This window comes from Aspergillus nidulans, chromosome II, assembly GCF_000011425.1.
Source record: "Aspergillus nidulans FGSC A4 chromosome II".
NCBI lineage: Eukaryota > Fungi > Ascomycota > Eurotiomycetes > Eurotiales > Aspergillaceae > Aspergillus > Aspergillus nidulans.
Window position 1 is genome coordinate 100,997 of NC_066258.1, and position 15,704 is coordinate 116,700.

Genomic DNA, 15,704 nt, shown 5'->3' on the forward strand with positions numbered 1-15,704 from the left:
TATGGGAAAGTAGGGATTCTTCACTGAGTTGCTGCGCGTCTGCCTGGAGAACGCCCGTCTCTCACTTCTTCACGAATAAAGCACAGTCCAGTACAGGACAGAGCGGGTCTTTCTGGCACTCCAACTCCCGCCTGCACAACCAAAGCCAAGAACAGAACCAACTCCAACGCCAGAGGCTGTGTTTGGATCAAAGGAATGACAAACGGACTGGGCTCAGCCCAGGTTTGCGTCTAGGGGATTGCGGGTATGCTTCGGAACGGAAACTTCGACATCGAGTGGCTGTGGCTCGTAAACGCACAACTTACTTGGCCCCCAAGGCCAAGAGGAGCGAGAACCGATTACACAGCCTGGAAGGATTCGGGCACGCCGTGGAAGCTGCAGGATCAAGCTTCAGCTCTGAGGACAATTTGAGTTTCGGGATTTGTTCAGCCCTGTCAGCCGGGCGGGAGAACATTCCGACACATCCTGTACCTGTTCTAGGCTTAGGGCTTCCGAGCAGACCAATCAATTTATATTACTGATTATGCTATCAAAAGCACGACTCAAATACGTCCGTAGTGGACGTAAAATACATACGATACATACGATACATACGGTACATACGTACAATACGAGCTAGCTTATATACGGTAATATACGCTCGACGAGTACAGGGATAGGTACATACGCAGGATGCATCCGGCCACATGGACTACACGCGCTCTACCCTTGCAAATCCAACGACCAACGCTGCAGGAACACCCAAGTGGCCAGACCGAACATTTTCTGCATACTACCCTGCTAGCACCAGCCTCGCCGAGAAACCGGGAGCACAAAAGCAGGTCTGAGGTCATCTCGAACTCTGCTGGTGGATTCTTCGAAATAGATGCCATTCCCCTTATCCCACAGGGTATAATAATAACTCCAGTCGTCTAAGAAGAAGTCACCGTTGAAAAGGGTTCTTACGTGGAGCATTCATCAGTGTCTCACCAACAAACTAGGAAAAGAAAGAAAGAAAGGTCAAAGACGATAGGGACCAGACATGGTCGCCGCCCAAGATGATGGTGCGCAGCGGAAGCTCGCCCATACTCTGCTCTTGGAGCTGATGTCGTGCGTTCATCCCTCCCACCTTGTGCAACCATACCATATACCTTGGATTGTTTATCTTGACTACGACTGTTTATGTTGATCATGCGCTTTTTGATCTCTCGTCTTCCTTACCGTTCCCTCCTCTTGTTTAGTTCCCGGTTGACCTTCGTACTTACACCTCTATCCGCTTACCAGATACCAATTTGCCTCCCCAGTCCGCTGGATTGAAACTCAAGATGTTGTGCTCGGCCAATACCGCGCCGAACGCATCATCGAGATTGGCCCTGCCGCAACACTTACCAACATGATCAAACAAACAGTCCAGTCGAAATTCTTGCACAGCGACCGAGCCTCCCTGCTGCAACGTCAGCTTCTCGCCTCCGAGAAACAGGGGAAGGATATCTACTACGAGGACGATGGCGTTGGTATTGGCACTGGTGCGGAGGCGCCCGCTCCGAGTGCCAAGACCCAAGCCCAGGCTTCCGGCGGCGCCGGGACGATCGCTGGCGCTGGCAGTAGCACTGCTCCTGTTACGGCCCCTCCCGCTCCCGCCGCCGCCAAAGCAGTACCGGCTGGTGGCATGCAAGCCATTGAAGACCGACAAGCGCAAGCTTTTGAGATCGTTCGCACATTGTTGTCGAGAATCTTGAAGATCGCCTTGACAGATGTAGTCGGGACGCAAAGTATTAAATCCCTTTCCGGTGGTAAGTAGATTTATTGAGCCCTCCCGCTGCTGCAATGGATTGATCAATCTAATAACGAATCCAGGTCGCTCAACTCTGGAGAACGAAATCATCGGCGATCTTGCCAGCGAGTTCGGGTCTCTCCCTGACCGCGCCGAAGACCTCACAGTCAACGACCTCAGCGCTGCTCTGCAAAAGACCTTCACAGGCCAGATGCGCAAGGTAATACTGAAAATGCTCCACGCGATGTTCGCGTCAAAAATGCCCGGCCAATTCACCGTTGCAACGGCGCGCACATACCTCCATTCCCGCTGGGGCTTGGGCTCTGGGCGTCAAGATTCTGTCCTGTTATTGGCGATTGCACAGCAGCCCGGGAGTAGACTTAAAGAGGAGGCGGAGGCGCGGTCGTTCTTTGATGGGCTCGTACAATTCTATGCCGATGAGCATGGTTTGACGTTGGGCGCAAATTCGGGCGCCGCGGATGAGACATCGGGTTTGGGGGGGGGTTTGGTGATGGATCAGAAAACGTTGGCAGCTCTGACAGGGGGGCAGCAGGAGCTGTCCAAGGCGCTGTTGAAGATCTATGCCAAACATCTGGATATCGATCTGGATGGGGATCGGCGTGCGCTGCATGATCTGCAGGCGACCGTGGAGAAGGATCTGCGGCTGGCGCTGGACCAGATTCATCAGGAGCTTGGCGAGGATTTTACCGATGGCGTGCAGCCGGTGTTTAGTGCGAGGAAGGCAAGGAGGTTTGATAGTGCTTGGAGCTGGGCGTTGCAGGATCTGCTGCAATTGTATTATGAGGTGTCGAGGACAGGTGGCGAGACAGAGGTGGATCTGGCGGCGAAGCGATGCAAGCATATTGAGGATGCAGCAGACCCCAGGCTCTTGGATGTGCTGCAGCGGATTGTAGGCAGGTTCGAGCAGCAGCCCGTGCTGTCGTCCATGTTTACGCAGCTTGCGCAGCGATGTCGCGATTCGTTGCTGCACGGACCGAGATACCTAGCGCGGCCTGATCAGCAGGGCCCGCGCACAACGATCAGCGCAGAAGGCGATATCACCTACACCGAGCAGGAACGGGCTGAGCCAGTGCCGCTTGCGGATCTGGTGTATCTTCCAAAAAGCACGGAGGCGGCCCCGCTGGAGCCGTTTCTGCATCTGAAGCAACGAACCGGTGGTTCTTCGGCCTGGACATACAGCCACGACCTCACGGAGCAGTATCGCGCCGTACTGGAGCAAGCCACAACCGTTGGAGAGTCCTTCGCTGGACGCTCAGTTCTCATCACCGGCGCGGGAGTTGGGTCCATTGGCGCCGAAGTCCTCAAAGGCCTACTAGCTGGCGGTGCTCGCGTAATTGTGACTACTAGCCGTTTCTCATCCAGCGTGGTCCGCAAGTACCAGGACTTGTATACACAGGTTGGTTCTCGCGGGTCTGAGCTGGTCGTTGTGCCCTTCAACCAAGCCAGCGTGCAGGATGTCACCGCGCTAGTCAACTACATCTATGACGCCCAGGGCGGCCTGCATTGGGATCTCGATCATATCCTGCCTTTCGCGGCTATGCCGGAAAATGGCCGAACAATTGAAAAGATCGACCCACATTCCGAATTGGCCCATCGAACCATGATGGTCAACACGCTGCGCCTGCTCGGTGCTGTCAAGGCTCGTAAAGAAGCCCAGGGCTCGCGCACGCGACCAACCCAGGTCATCCTGCCTCTCTCCCCCAACCACGGAGTTTTCGGTGGAGACGGTCTGTATAGTGAGTCCAAACTGGGTCTGGAGGCACTCTTCAACCGTTGGCACTCGGAAGACTGGTCCGACTACCTTTCCGTCTGTGGTGCCGTGATCGGCTGGACCAGGGGAACAGGTCTCATGAGCGGGAATAACCTTGTAGCGGAAGGCATCGAGGAGCTAGGATGTCGAACCTTCTCCCAGCAGGAGATGGCGCAGTGCCTCCTCTGCCTTATGTTCAACACAATGTGCAGTCTTTGCGAGGAGGCGCCCCTCTATGCCGACTTATCTGGCCGCATGGGCGCGGTGCAGAACCTCAGACAGAAGGTGCAGGAGCTGCGCACAGAGATCAATGAGACAGCGAACACGCGCAGAGCTCTCCTGGAGGAGCTGGCGATGGAAGCCAGATGCTCTGAGGGGCCAACGCCCACTATTGACTCTGAACCCGCGAAAGCTACGGCCACCCCCACCCTTACAGCTCACGTTCGTCTGGACTTTCCCCCGACAGTCGACTACAATCAGGAGATTAAGCCCCTCACGGCCGACCTTCAGGGCATGGTCGACCTCGACCGTGTTGTCGTAGTGACCGGGTTTGGGGAGATCGGACCATGGGGCAACGCACGCACGCGGTGGGAGATGGAAGCCTACGGAGAGTTCTCACTTGAAGGCTGCGTTGAAATGGCCTGGTTGATGGGTCTAATCCGGTATGAGAACAGTTCATCACCGGGCTGGGTGGACGCAAAGACAAACGAGCGCGTCCACGACCATGAGGTCAAGCACAAATATGAAGAGCATATTCTGTCCCACACGGGTATTCGTCTCATTGAGCCTGACCGGTTCGGTGCGAACTACCACCCCGAGCACAAGCAGCTGCTGCACGAAGTGCTCATCCAGGAGGACTTCCCCGAGTTGGAGGTGCCCGAAGCTACCGCGCAGCAAATGAAACTGGAACACGGGAATAAGGTGGACATTATCCCCGACCCAGAAGGGGGTGATCAGTGCCGCGTGGTTCTGAAGAAAGGGGCAAAGTTGATGGTCCCCAAGGCGCTGCGACTAGATCGGATGGTTATCGGGCAGATTCCCACGGGCTGGGATGCGCGCAAATACGGAATCCCAGAGGATGTGATCTCGCAGGTGGACCCGGTTACCTTGTACATGCTAGCCTGCTCGATTGAAGCACTGCTCTCTTCGGGAATCACTGACCCCTATGAGATTTACCGGTATATCCATGTCTCTGAAGCTGGAAACTGCGTTGGCTCCTCCCTGGGTGGCTTCAACTCGCTCCAGCAGATGTATCGCGGCCGGTACATGGAGAAGGAAGTCCAAAAGGATATCCTGCAAGAGACATTCGTCAACACCATCGGCGCCTGGATGAACATGCTTCTTATGTCTTCTGCCGGCCCAATTCGCACTCCCGTTGGCGCCTGCGCAACCGCAATCGAGTCCGTCGAGCTAGGATACGACACGCTGATCAGTGGAAAGGCAAAATTCTGCTTCGTTGGTGGCGGCGATGATTTCGGCGAGGAGGTCCTCTATGAATTCGCCAACATGAAAGCAACCGCCAACACGGTCGATGAGTTCGAGCAGGGCCGCGAGGCCTCCGAGATGTCTCGCCCCGCTGCAAGCACGCGCAACGGCTTCATGGAATCCCACGGCTGCGGTGTTCAGATCCTCACAACCGCAAGACTAGCCATCGAGATGGGCCTGCCTGTACGCGGCGTGATCGCCTTTGTGGAGACATCCAGCGACAAGGCGAGTCGGTCAGTCCCTGCGCCTGGAAGGGGGATCCTTTCCAAGGCCCGTGAGGTGCGATCCTCCTCGCCCTCCTCTTCGCTCATTTCCTCGCCACTGCTCAATATTTCGAACCGGCGCAAGCGCCTGGACTTTCGCAAGAAGCAGATCGAGTTCGCGCGAGAAACTGCCCTCGAGGAGCTACAGCTTGAAATTGCCCACGTTGAGGAATCCGAAGTCGAGGATTATATCCGCGAGCGAACGGCACAGATTAATGCCGAAGCTCAAAAGGATCTCAGAAACGCCCAGTACCACCTTGGCAATGCCTTCTGGCAAAACGATCCCAGCATAGCACCCCTGCGTGGAGCATTAGCCGTTTGGGGTCTTACTATTGATGACCTCGACGTGGCCTCCTTTCACGGGACATCAACGAAGCTGAACGAGAAAAACGAGTGCAGTCTCATCCAGGCACAACTCTCTCACCTCGGTCGCGCAAAAGGGAATGTCATCCTCGGCGTCTTCCAGAAATATTTAACTGGACACCCCAAAGGCGCAGCCGGAGCATGGATGCTCAACGGCGCTCTGCAAATCCTGGACACAGGGATCGTACCGGGGAACCGCAACCTCGACAACGTGGAGGCCGAATTACAAAAGAACGAGCAAATTGCCTTTTTAAATCGGTCCTTGGACACAGGCCGTGGCAGCATGCGCGCGGTCAGCGTCACTTCTTTCGGATTCGGACAGAAAGGCGCACAGACTATTGTCGTGCATCCCAAGTATTTATTTGCGACGCTGGAGGAGCAGGAATATGAGGAGTACCTGGACAAGCGTGCGAAGAGGCAGAAGAAAGCCGATTCGTTCTTCTATCGGGGGTTGGCTTCCAACAGGCTTTTCGAGCTGAAGACTGCCCCGCCGTGGGCACCGCAGAAGGAGCTGGAGACGCTGCTAGATCCCACGGTTAGATTTTAGGCGGGGGAATGAATTATAAGATATTGGCTGTTATTGTGCGATGGTCCTGGGCTGGGTTTCTTTTGTCCTTTATGACTTTGCTTTTGGATTTGGAGTTCTGCATAGTAATGAAGTATTCAATAATGTATATCTCAATTGTGAATCGTGTTGCAGTACTTCTTTCTGGATGTAAACGTACTGGACTGACTACTGCTGAGAATGACATATATATAGATGCTGCGGAAATGGGATCTATCCATTCATGCCGCGATGTTAGGCAACAGCATATCTATGCTTGTGCCAGCCTCCACAAACCAATGTTGATGATAGGGTGGCTCGGTAAGCCTATCTGAAGCAGGATGTAGTCGATGTAGATCAAAGTGGCTTGTAGATCAATAGTGCAACAAGAATCTGCAGTAAGACGGTCAAATATATAACAGTATGTTCTTACTCTACTGTCTTGTAGGAACCGTAGACCTGAAGTACAATGGTTTAATGGCGTGGAAGCATATCGGAATATATATATATACGCACATTTATCACCTGATACCACAAGACTACGATAAAGGGTGCAATTCAATAAACAATTGTTATTAAGACACCAAATCTAATCAACGATAATAACGTTAAATAGATCACTCATTAAACCACCGTACGAGGCCTGAACTCAACCAGAGGACCCTCTTTAGCGGCCGTGATATGCAAGGCCAGCTGGTACTCAGCATCCTCATTTACGTTGACACCCTGAGGCAACCGCATATCAAAAGCATACAAAATATGGCACAGTGTCAAAGTCAACTCAATATATGCCAACGGCTTCCCAATACATCCACGAGGCCCAATCGAGAAGGGAGTAAAGCCGGCGAACGGCGAATAATCGCTGCGATACTGCTCAGGCACCGCCTCGGGTCCCAGCCACCGTTCTGGGACGAACTTGAAGGGCTGCGGATAGATTTCTGGGTGGTGTTGGATGGCGTATACGCACGTGCCCGCTTCAAGACCCTGGGGTATGTACTGTCCATCAACGGTGGCACCGCCTGCGTCGGCCTGGCGCCAGAGTGGGCCTGGAGCAGAGGGCGACAGACGCATACTCTCTTCGATGACTGCGCGGAGGTACGTGCAGGAATTTACTTTTGGACCAAGACCGATCTCGGCACGGGATTGGAATGTGCTGCGAACTTCTTGAACGGCGCGTTCGTAGACTTTGGGGTGGTTGCAGAGGTAGTATATGGACGCAGCTAGTGCGGTCGACGTGGTATCGGTGCCTATGATGGTTTGTCAGTTTCCTACCCATAGAGAACGAGATCCTATTAGAATACCTGCGACCACTAATGTTGCGCTCTCGCCGCAAAGCTCCTTGAAGGAAAGGGGCTCCTGGGTTTCGGGATCGGTTGCATCGCGAAGTAAGGCAAATGCCCCCTTCAAGGAACCTTTGGCTGACATAGCCATTCCCTGCCGAATGATATCGTTGACAAACTTGACGAACTGATTCCGAGCCGCAATGGCAGCGGGGAAGAGGTATTTATCAATCTTCATATTCTTCGATCCTCCGGCCTCGATCAAACAGCCAACACGCACATTGGACACTTCTATCAGGTGAGGTACATTTCGGTATGTCTTCTCTGTGAGCGATGACCAGGGAACGCCGAAGATCACACTGCACATGACGTCAAATGTGAACCAGTCGCCTGCGTCCATCAGTTAGGGTCAACAACTTGATGCAGATACGAGGATTAACTTACACCAGTGGGACATGTTCTTGGCCGGCCCCCAGTTCCCATCTGGAACAATTTCATTTGAATCGTCGTCACGCCGACGAAGTGCCGTGCAAAGCTGCGCGATCTTTTGCTGAATAGTTTCCTCGTAGCTGCGGAAGGCTGCGTCGGAGAACGCCTGGCTAATCAAGCGGCGCTTCTTGCCGTGCTTGCGTTTGTCGATTGTGGTCAAGGTGTTTGCAGCCTGGTGGACCATGGCATTGTATTTCACCGACTTCTTGAAATTTCTGCCGTGGGAGTATATTTCTATGGAAGGTCAGTATGACCTCTGGGATACAATATATTCCAGTGTTGGAAGGCCTCATCACACCTTTCAGTCCCGCAGCGGTGTTGATGCTCAGCTCATTAGGGCCGTAACGTACATATGGGCCTATAATAGAGAAATGTCAGCTGTTGCTCACTCCGAAAAGGATTCAATGTTACCCACCATACTTCTCATGGCAGCGCCACATATCAATGTGCTGGTCACCTTTCCATGAGTGATAGACCGCATAGTAGTTGGTGAGCTTGCCCAGCAGAGGTCCCGGGTACTTGGAGTATGGGTGGAAGTACAACCGACGAACACAGAAAATGGCGAACTATCACACCGTCAGTTGGTAGTCACTCAGTGGGATATATTAAGGCAAGGTGGTCATACCGCAAGCACAACAACACCCATCCACACCGCGAACGCGGCCAGGAAGTTGGAAGTGCCAAAGTAAGTAGGCAGCATATTGGACTTCGTGTCTTGCCCTCTGGATTCGGATATGTTCTGTCTTAGCAGCAAGAGACTGGACTGAGTCAAATACCCGAAAGGACTGGACGAAATGGCATCATGAGATGCCGGGTCGATGTGCTCAACCTCGCAACCAACCCTGCAACCCCACCTGACAAGCCCTGCTACCTTCATTTTCCGTCGTGATTGACTCAAACTTAGCCTTCTGAACGATCTGGACCCAGTTCAGCTCCAAGATTGAATCCGTTATTCGTATTCCGTCATTGCGGTTGGAACATGGTAGAAAAGTATGAAGGATGAAGGATCGGTATCCTTGCGTACTTGCGATATGACGTTCTGTACAGTGGCTTGTATGGGGGCCAAATACGGTATTGTATTATCGCTGGGGGTATGTTTTTGTCTGTAATCTTAGTCACATCTCGTTCCCTTGTAGATCTATCTATCTCCATGGAAGCTAAAAGGTAGTCTACAGCCAGGATTGCGCCACGAGGAAAGGTTACATCGTGCGGAAAAGAGCAAGAACGTCAACTCAGAGCTTGGCAACTGAAATCTGTTACTCTTCCGCCCCATGTCTACAGCTGAACTGTGCTCTTTGTTGCCTTTTTAGTGACCCAAGTCTTAAAGTTCCACTCACACGTTCACAACGAATCGATTGACCATGGCAAACCCAGAGCGCTCGTACCTTTCTCGTTTTTTCTCCTCGCAGTTCTCAAAGCTTCCATATCCTTCCCAAAGCTTCAAGGATGCCGTAATCCTAGTGACAGGGGGGAATACGGGGCTCGGTCTGGAGGCCGCACGACACTTCGTGCGGCTACAAGCGGCCACGGTTATTCTGGCTGTTCGCGACTTAAAGAAAGGAGAGCAGGCGAAGCTATCGATTGAGGAGTCTACCAAGGTACAAGGTGTCGTCGAGGTATGGCAGGTGGATCTAGAAGATGTCCGCAGCGTCCAGAGCCTGGCCGCCAAGGCATCTAGTCTTCCTCGTCTGGATGTGGTAGTTGCAAATGCAGGTATCTCAACCAACAAATGGGCGCTAGTTGGCGATATGGAACGAACCATCCAGGTGAATGTCCTGTCAACATTTCTCTTGATCCTGGCCCTCTTGCCGAAGATGCAAGAGCAAGACATAGAGGGCCAGATCCGTGCGCGTCCCCGCGTCGTGGTTGTCTCCAGCGAGGGCCACGAGACGACGGCTTTCGCAGAGCGAAAAGCCGCGCGGATTTTCGACGCACTCCGGGACCAGAGGCAGGCAAACATGGATGAACGGTAAGGATCCCCGGATAGCAACGTGGACGCTATTTTTTATTCTGGTGGAGCCCGAGTCTCCATTTGGAACAGCTAGATTGATTGATTCTCAGCTACGATACATCCAAGCTTATCCAGCTCTACCTCGTGCGTGCCCTTGCAGAGCGCCTTAGCCGGTCCGACAAACCCCCGGTGACACTCAACGCCGTGTCGCCGGGATTATGCAAGACGGGACTTCTTCGCGAGACTCCGCTTGTGGCTCGGCTTCTGACCGGTCCCGTCATGGCTATCCTTGCTCGAAATGCAGAGGAGGGAAGCCGAACATTGGTCCATGCTGCTGCGGCTAACGACGGTGAAACAAACGGAAAGTACTTGCGTGACTGTAAGGTGACTGAGTGAGGCTTCCCTGTCATCCGTTAATTGCCATGTTTTGTTGAGTAACCACGTTGAGACCATGAGCGCTGACGAGCTAAATCATGCAGACCTGCAGCGTTTGTACGCAGCCAAGAAGGCTACGCCACGCAGGAGAGACTGTTGCAGGAGCTTTTAGACGAGCTGGAGAAGATTACTCCTGGAATCAGGGATAATATCTGAGCATTTGTTGGAATTTGTACGTAATGTCTGTTATTTGTTTAGTGATAGCTTGATTGTTGTGTGGGAGCTACAGTGATACGCCTGTTATAGTTACCTAGCATTCCGCCTGATTAGCTCGTCCGTAAGAACCTCAACCTGGGACCTGGACCAATCGACAGGAGCAAGAAGGCCCTACTGTACATGGCACTACTAACAGTTCGCCATCTCCATGCATTCTGTCTCGATATGGCAAGTTCTACGGTGCAGCCAATGAATCGAAAGCATGTAAGCATGCATAATCAGCCCATACTCTTGGCGAATCGATTTTCTAGCAAATAGGAAGCAGCCGTAGGATCTGTTGGCTTCAGGCTACCACTGGCCCTGTCACACTGCAGCGGCTGGACCCTTCGTATAAAATGAGTTTCGTGGTTTAGAATAGATGAATGGCAGATCATTGTGGAGAAGCTCTTAGGGGCTGGGGGCCGTATCAGTATGCGTATTACTTTCGATAGTCTTAGCGTACAACAATCTTACCCGTTGTATCCGTACCTTACATGATACAAAACCAAGGAATAAACTACGGAAAAATATGGGATGGCAATATATCGTCGCTCAGCCCCTAAAAGTGGATGCAACGGTACGTAACAGAGGACCTTGAGAGTAGTGAAAGGGGGATTACTGCCGGTAGACGCGGATAACAAACTGGTACCAGATGGCGCTGGAGGAAGGATGCAGCAGTTCCTGCTGAGATCGGTGAAAGTGTCCCTGCGTTTTGGTTGGCATCGAAGGGGATATAGCGGATACCTTCGTCCTCGATAAATCACAGTAAATGCATACGATTACAAGATTTGCAATATTTCTCTTGCCGTGCAACTGTGGTAAAGTAGACTCCGCTAGGGACCTTGTCGCAGCGGCAAGTTAGGGCAAGGTGTAGGGCTGAGGATAGAGTGCCTGGAGATAGCGGCAGGAGTGCTGAACTTAGTCATTATCGAGCCAACACGTGACTCTGGGCCCTAACCATCTTGCATCTTTCGTTCCTCTTCCAGCGACCTTCTCTTCGATCATTCACTTCAAACATATGCGACACGATAAGTAGTACTGCAATGAGGTACGAGGAGCTAGATGAGGCATGTCGCTCACTGGAGCATCTGGCCAGCGACGCAGAAGCCGAAGGCGAAGACGCTCCCTTAATCCCAGATCCACCTGGTGCAGTTTCACCCCCGACTTCCTTGTCTGGAAAAGCAGTCTTGCAAGTAATTCTACTATGTGCATCGGCAACTCTAACTCTGGACATTGGTCTTACGGTTGTTCGCGCGCCGAAGATCCGCCTGTTCGAGTCCATTCTCTGCCAGGCATACTATCGAACCCACGGCAATCCCCTCCCAGTGCCGATGCAGAACATTCCCGAGTCCCAATGTAAGACGAAGGAGATCCAGTCCGGGGTCGCGCGCTTGATAGGTTGGCAGACAGTATTTGACGGGATTCCTGGTATGTCGATCACAGTTTCACTTACAGTACATACACACTCTTGCCAGATCAACTGTCTAACCCTCTGAAGCCATTTTTCTGGCCATTCCCTACGGAGCATTGTCCGATTCCAAAGGCCGCAGGCCAGTTCTATTACTATGTTTTCTGGGCCTGGCGCTGTCGACTGCGTGGGCGTTGCTCGTGTGCTGGATGCAGTGGCCCTTGGAATTAACGTGGATCTCGTCTTTATTTCAATGCCTAGGGGGTGGCCCGGCAGTCGCTACTGCAGTCCTGGAAGCCACTATTGCCGATGTGGTGCCAGATGATAAAAGGTAGGTGTTCTGTTCTGTTTCTGCTGCATACAATACTGCAATAAGGTCTACATCCTGACGCACACTGCTTGAAAAAGATCCACAATTTACTTCCAGTTGCAGGCTACGGTATTGATTTCCGATATCCTTGCCAACCCCCTGTCATCTGTCTTGATGGCCCACAATGCGTGGACTCCCTGCTTTCTAGGCGTAGGCATTCAGGCCCTTGCTACCGTCTTGCTGATAGCACTACCCGAAACGCTAGACTTTGCTAAGGGGTCACGACCCTCGGATGCGTCGATCTATGGCTGCAAGGAAGAGGAGCCGACTCTGCGTGGCTGCTTGGCAAAGAATTTCCGCAGCATCGTGTCGGACCGAAACGTCGCTGGCCTGGTATTCAGTCTTCTCATATTGACCGTTAGTGCGGAGTCGCTGGATTTCCTCCTGCAGTACGTTTCACAACGGTATGGCTGGTCAATCGCCCAGGTACGCAGGGTCTAGCAACTTTCTTCCCTGCCCCTCTTTTACCCCATTCTTATCCTTCAGTTGATTAAGTCTGACGTGGTTGCAAATACTACCTAGTCGGCGATGCTTCTCTCTCTACGGGCGGTGGTGGAGTTTGGGCTCCTACTCGTCGTGGGGTCCCTGCTCTTGTTCACCCAGAGTTCGGGGCTCCGTAATCCCCGACAGCGTGATCTATTAATTGCGCGGCTCAGTTTAGGGCTCATAGTCGCAGGGCTTCTGATCCTTTCGCTGTCCCCCACCGTCGCCCCGGCAATCCTTGGTGAGCCTCCCAGTTTCTGTATTTTCGCGCAAGCTACAAATATGCACCTAGAAGAACACAAAGAGGGAAGAGGGAGAAAGACAGACAGAACTTGCACAGCAATTGTGGCTGGTGCGGCCCTGCGACCCTCCCCTGCCTCTCACTAGGGACACACGCCACCTGTGATTTCACACACACCCACCCGCCTACCACATTCGTCGCTAACCCAAACACAGGTCTAATAGTCTACACCCTCGGCGCGGGCTTCCAACCAGCCATAATGAGCCTCCTCGCGTCTCTCTGGAAGGCGTCTAACCCTTCCAACCTCGGCAGTCTCTACAGCACCGTCGCCATCATCCTCGCGGTGGGCGGCGTGATCTCCGGTCCTTTGATCTCGCTGATGTATCGGATTGGTCTTTCTTTGGGTCATGGGTGGGTGGGCCTACCTTACTTTGTGGCTTCGGGTCTTTGTGCAGGGATTGCGGGTGTTCTGTTGTCTGTTAAATTACCAGAACAAGAACAAAAACCAAGGAGACGTGAGACGTGATGCTGGTCTGCCTGGGTTTTGATTCTTTAAAAAATGAATCAAAACGCAACGAACACAGAAATAAATGACATGAGATGAGCTGGATTGTGGTACAAGTGGGATAAACGGATGGCAGGTGGATAGATGGATGGCCCTACAGGCAGGCAACAAAATTTTTGTTTGGTGCGTAGTACACCGGTGGAGGCGGAAGGATTAACATCACATATATTCATAAGTAAGAAAGGGCAGGGGATCTGCATTTGCTGGGAGATGAGAGAGGAGTGAGGTGGGATATAAAAGAGGATAGGTTCCCACTGTTCGGCTTTATCTTTATGGAGATTGATCACAGAGGTGACTATTAGTTACTATGAGTGATACAGCGAACATTGATGACCATCACCACTACACTTCTATCATCCCTCTGGCACCATCCCTTCTACAAACCATCGAAATAAGAGGATAATTTCTCCCCTTGTTCGTTCAGCTGATTTATTTTAAACAAGTATGTCACCCACTTCACTAAGTTAACCTAACAAAACAATCACTTCTTTGGAGTCCGCCTCATATTGGTGACAAAGGGAATCACTCGTGCATTATCCAGGTCCCAAATACGTTCCTGAATATACGGATCACTCTTCAGACGCTCCCAGATCTGCTCCTTGCTCACATCATTGACCACCATCACAGACCCTTTGAAGGGCCGGCGAGGGTTTCCAGGGAAGGTATGCTTCTCAAAGATAGGCCCTGCATATAAAACATCTTCGAATAAGTGATGATTGAAGGGACTGAGGTATCAGGGAAATGAAATGGTTAAAGGAGTAGAAAGAATGGAAAAGAAGAAAGAAAGAATATGAGGAAGAGAGCTAAATGGGTGGAAAAGACTCACCAGCCCAGGTAACCCATTGTTCCTTGTGAAGACGCACAAAGTTGGGAGAGTGCCGGGGGCGGATTTCGAGGCGACGGTCAAGCTAGGACAGCACAGCAATATCAGACGAGGTCCTGCTCTGAACCTATGTTGGGAGTAATGGGGTCGGTCAGGCCAGCAGCCATTACTCACCACATTGGGCATATCCGGAAAGAGCACCAGCCATTCTCTCGGCGCAGCAGCAGGGGCAGGGACAGGCGCAGGATCAAGTGTGGGAGCAGTAGCAACGGCTGCAGCAGATGAGGTGAGTCTGGTTCTGAGATGAGAGAGCTGAAGCGCGGATTTACGGCCCGCGCCAATTCTGTTCGCCATACGCATACTGAAGTGAGACAGAAGATTTGATGGAAGAGGGAAGGGAGAAGTGGATCTGGTTTGATGGGTGTACACTGCAATTACAGCTATCATTGACACCTCCTCGATGGCTGGCCCCCATTTTATGTCTTACGCTGCACGTTTCTGGCTGCAATTTGCCATGTGCTGCCCCCCTTAGGCAACCTGCGGACCACGGGGGTTGGGGAGGCCTCTGAGACAGATAGGCTGTGTACAGTGCGTGGCGGAAGCTCGTTGGTGGGGCTGGTGCAACTAATATCGGCTTCAGAATCTAGATGGTCACTTAGCTGAACTCTGGGGCTGCGGATAGGCTTCAGTGAGGATGGAAGAGGATGTCTCCAGTTGGATATACGATTTACAGAGTGTGTGTATGCTCGATACAACGGGAACGGTACTAGCGGTAAGGTGGCGTTACAATACCGAAAAGACGTATAATACATCATACAGGTGTACTTTGACATCAAGACTGCACGTTGGACTCCACTCCTGCAGTAGCGCCAGATGCATAATTCTCCGTCGGGACCCACGTGCAAAGGGGGCCAAAAGCCTTAGCTGCATAGGTGATTAATCTAGGGAGCTGTAAGCTGAGGTGCGCTCAGGCACTAGCATGTCCCAGCCTGATCGACGATTACCCGACAGGCCAATCCATCTCCTACCCGAGAGTCTAATATACTTTGTTGAAATTTCCGAAATTTCCGGTATTGTACTAGAAACGTTGAGACAATCAATCACTGTCAGCTGCTGTGGGGGCTTAAATTGCTAAAAGTAATTGCTAAGCAGTAACATGAATAATATCACACCGCGTACAGGGACCAAGACCTGAATTCGAGATTGTTGGCATAGCTTGGATGGCTGAGTCCCATACAGCTTTGGGCTAGCTTTGGCGGAATTTATTTGGCGACAGGCCGATTCA

General features: G+C 52.2%; 5 protein-coding genes across 5 annotated transcripts, besides 1 other annotated feature; 3 read left to right on the forward strand and 2 right to left on the reverse strand.

Annotated features, from left to right (window-relative positions):
* Window positions 1–15,704: part of a sequence feature (contig 1.135 1..301041(1)) that runs on past both edges of the window.
* On the forward strand, window positions 1,022–6,636 carry ANIA_07880 (uncharacterized protein; the record flags this gene model as incomplete). Its single annotated transcript, XM_676057.1, has 6 exons — window positions 1,022–1,089; window positions 1,264–1,772; window positions 1,837–6,170; window positions 6,466–6,500; window positions 6,553–6,577; window positions 6,628–6,636. The coding sequence occupies 6 exons, from the start codon at window positions 1,022–1,024 to the stop codon at window positions 6,634–6,636; spliced, it is 4,980 nt and encodes a 1,659-aa protein (XP_681149.1).
* ANIA_07881 (protein CYP548C1) lies at window positions 6,735–8,648 on the reverse strand (the record flags this gene model as incomplete). Its single annotated transcript, XM_676058.2, has 6 exons — window positions 6,735–7,426; window positions 7,481–7,849; window positions 7,904–8,182; window positions 8,247–8,306; window positions 8,364–8,514; window positions 8,574–8,648. 6 exons carry the CDS (start codon window positions 8,646–8,648, stop codon window positions 6,804–6,806), a joined length of 1,557 nt encoding a protein of 518 aa, XP_681150.1. The 3' UTR covers window positions 6,735–6,803.
* Window positions 9,310–10,446, forward strand: ANIA_11028 (uncharacterized protein; the record flags this gene model as incomplete). The annotated part of the gene is made up of 3 exons (XM_050611161.1): window positions 9,310–9,917; window positions 10,010–10,278; window positions 10,379–10,446. The coding sequence occupies 3 exons, from the start codon at window positions 9,310–9,312 to the stop codon at window positions 10,444–10,446; spliced, it is 945 nt and encodes a 314-aa protein (XP_050467214.1).
* Window positions 11,573–13,557, forward strand: ANIA_11031 (MFS transporter; the record flags this gene model as incomplete). The annotated part of the gene is made up of 5 exons (XM_050611162.1): window positions 11,573–11,957; window positions 12,028–12,268; window positions 12,346–12,733; window positions 12,830–13,031; window positions 13,256–13,557. The coding sequence occupies 5 exons, from the start codon at window positions 11,573–11,575 to the stop codon at window positions 13,555–13,557; spliced, it is 1,518 nt and encodes a 505-aa protein (XP_050467215.1).
* Window positions 14,078–14,779, reverse strand: ANIA_07883 (protein atnB; the record flags this gene model as incomplete). Its single annotated transcript, XM_676060.1, has 3 exons — window positions 14,078–14,280; window positions 14,423–14,504; window positions 14,594–14,779. 3 exons carry the CDS (start codon window positions 14,777–14,779, stop codon window positions 14,078–14,080), a joined length of 471 nt encoding a protein of 156 aa, XP_681152.1.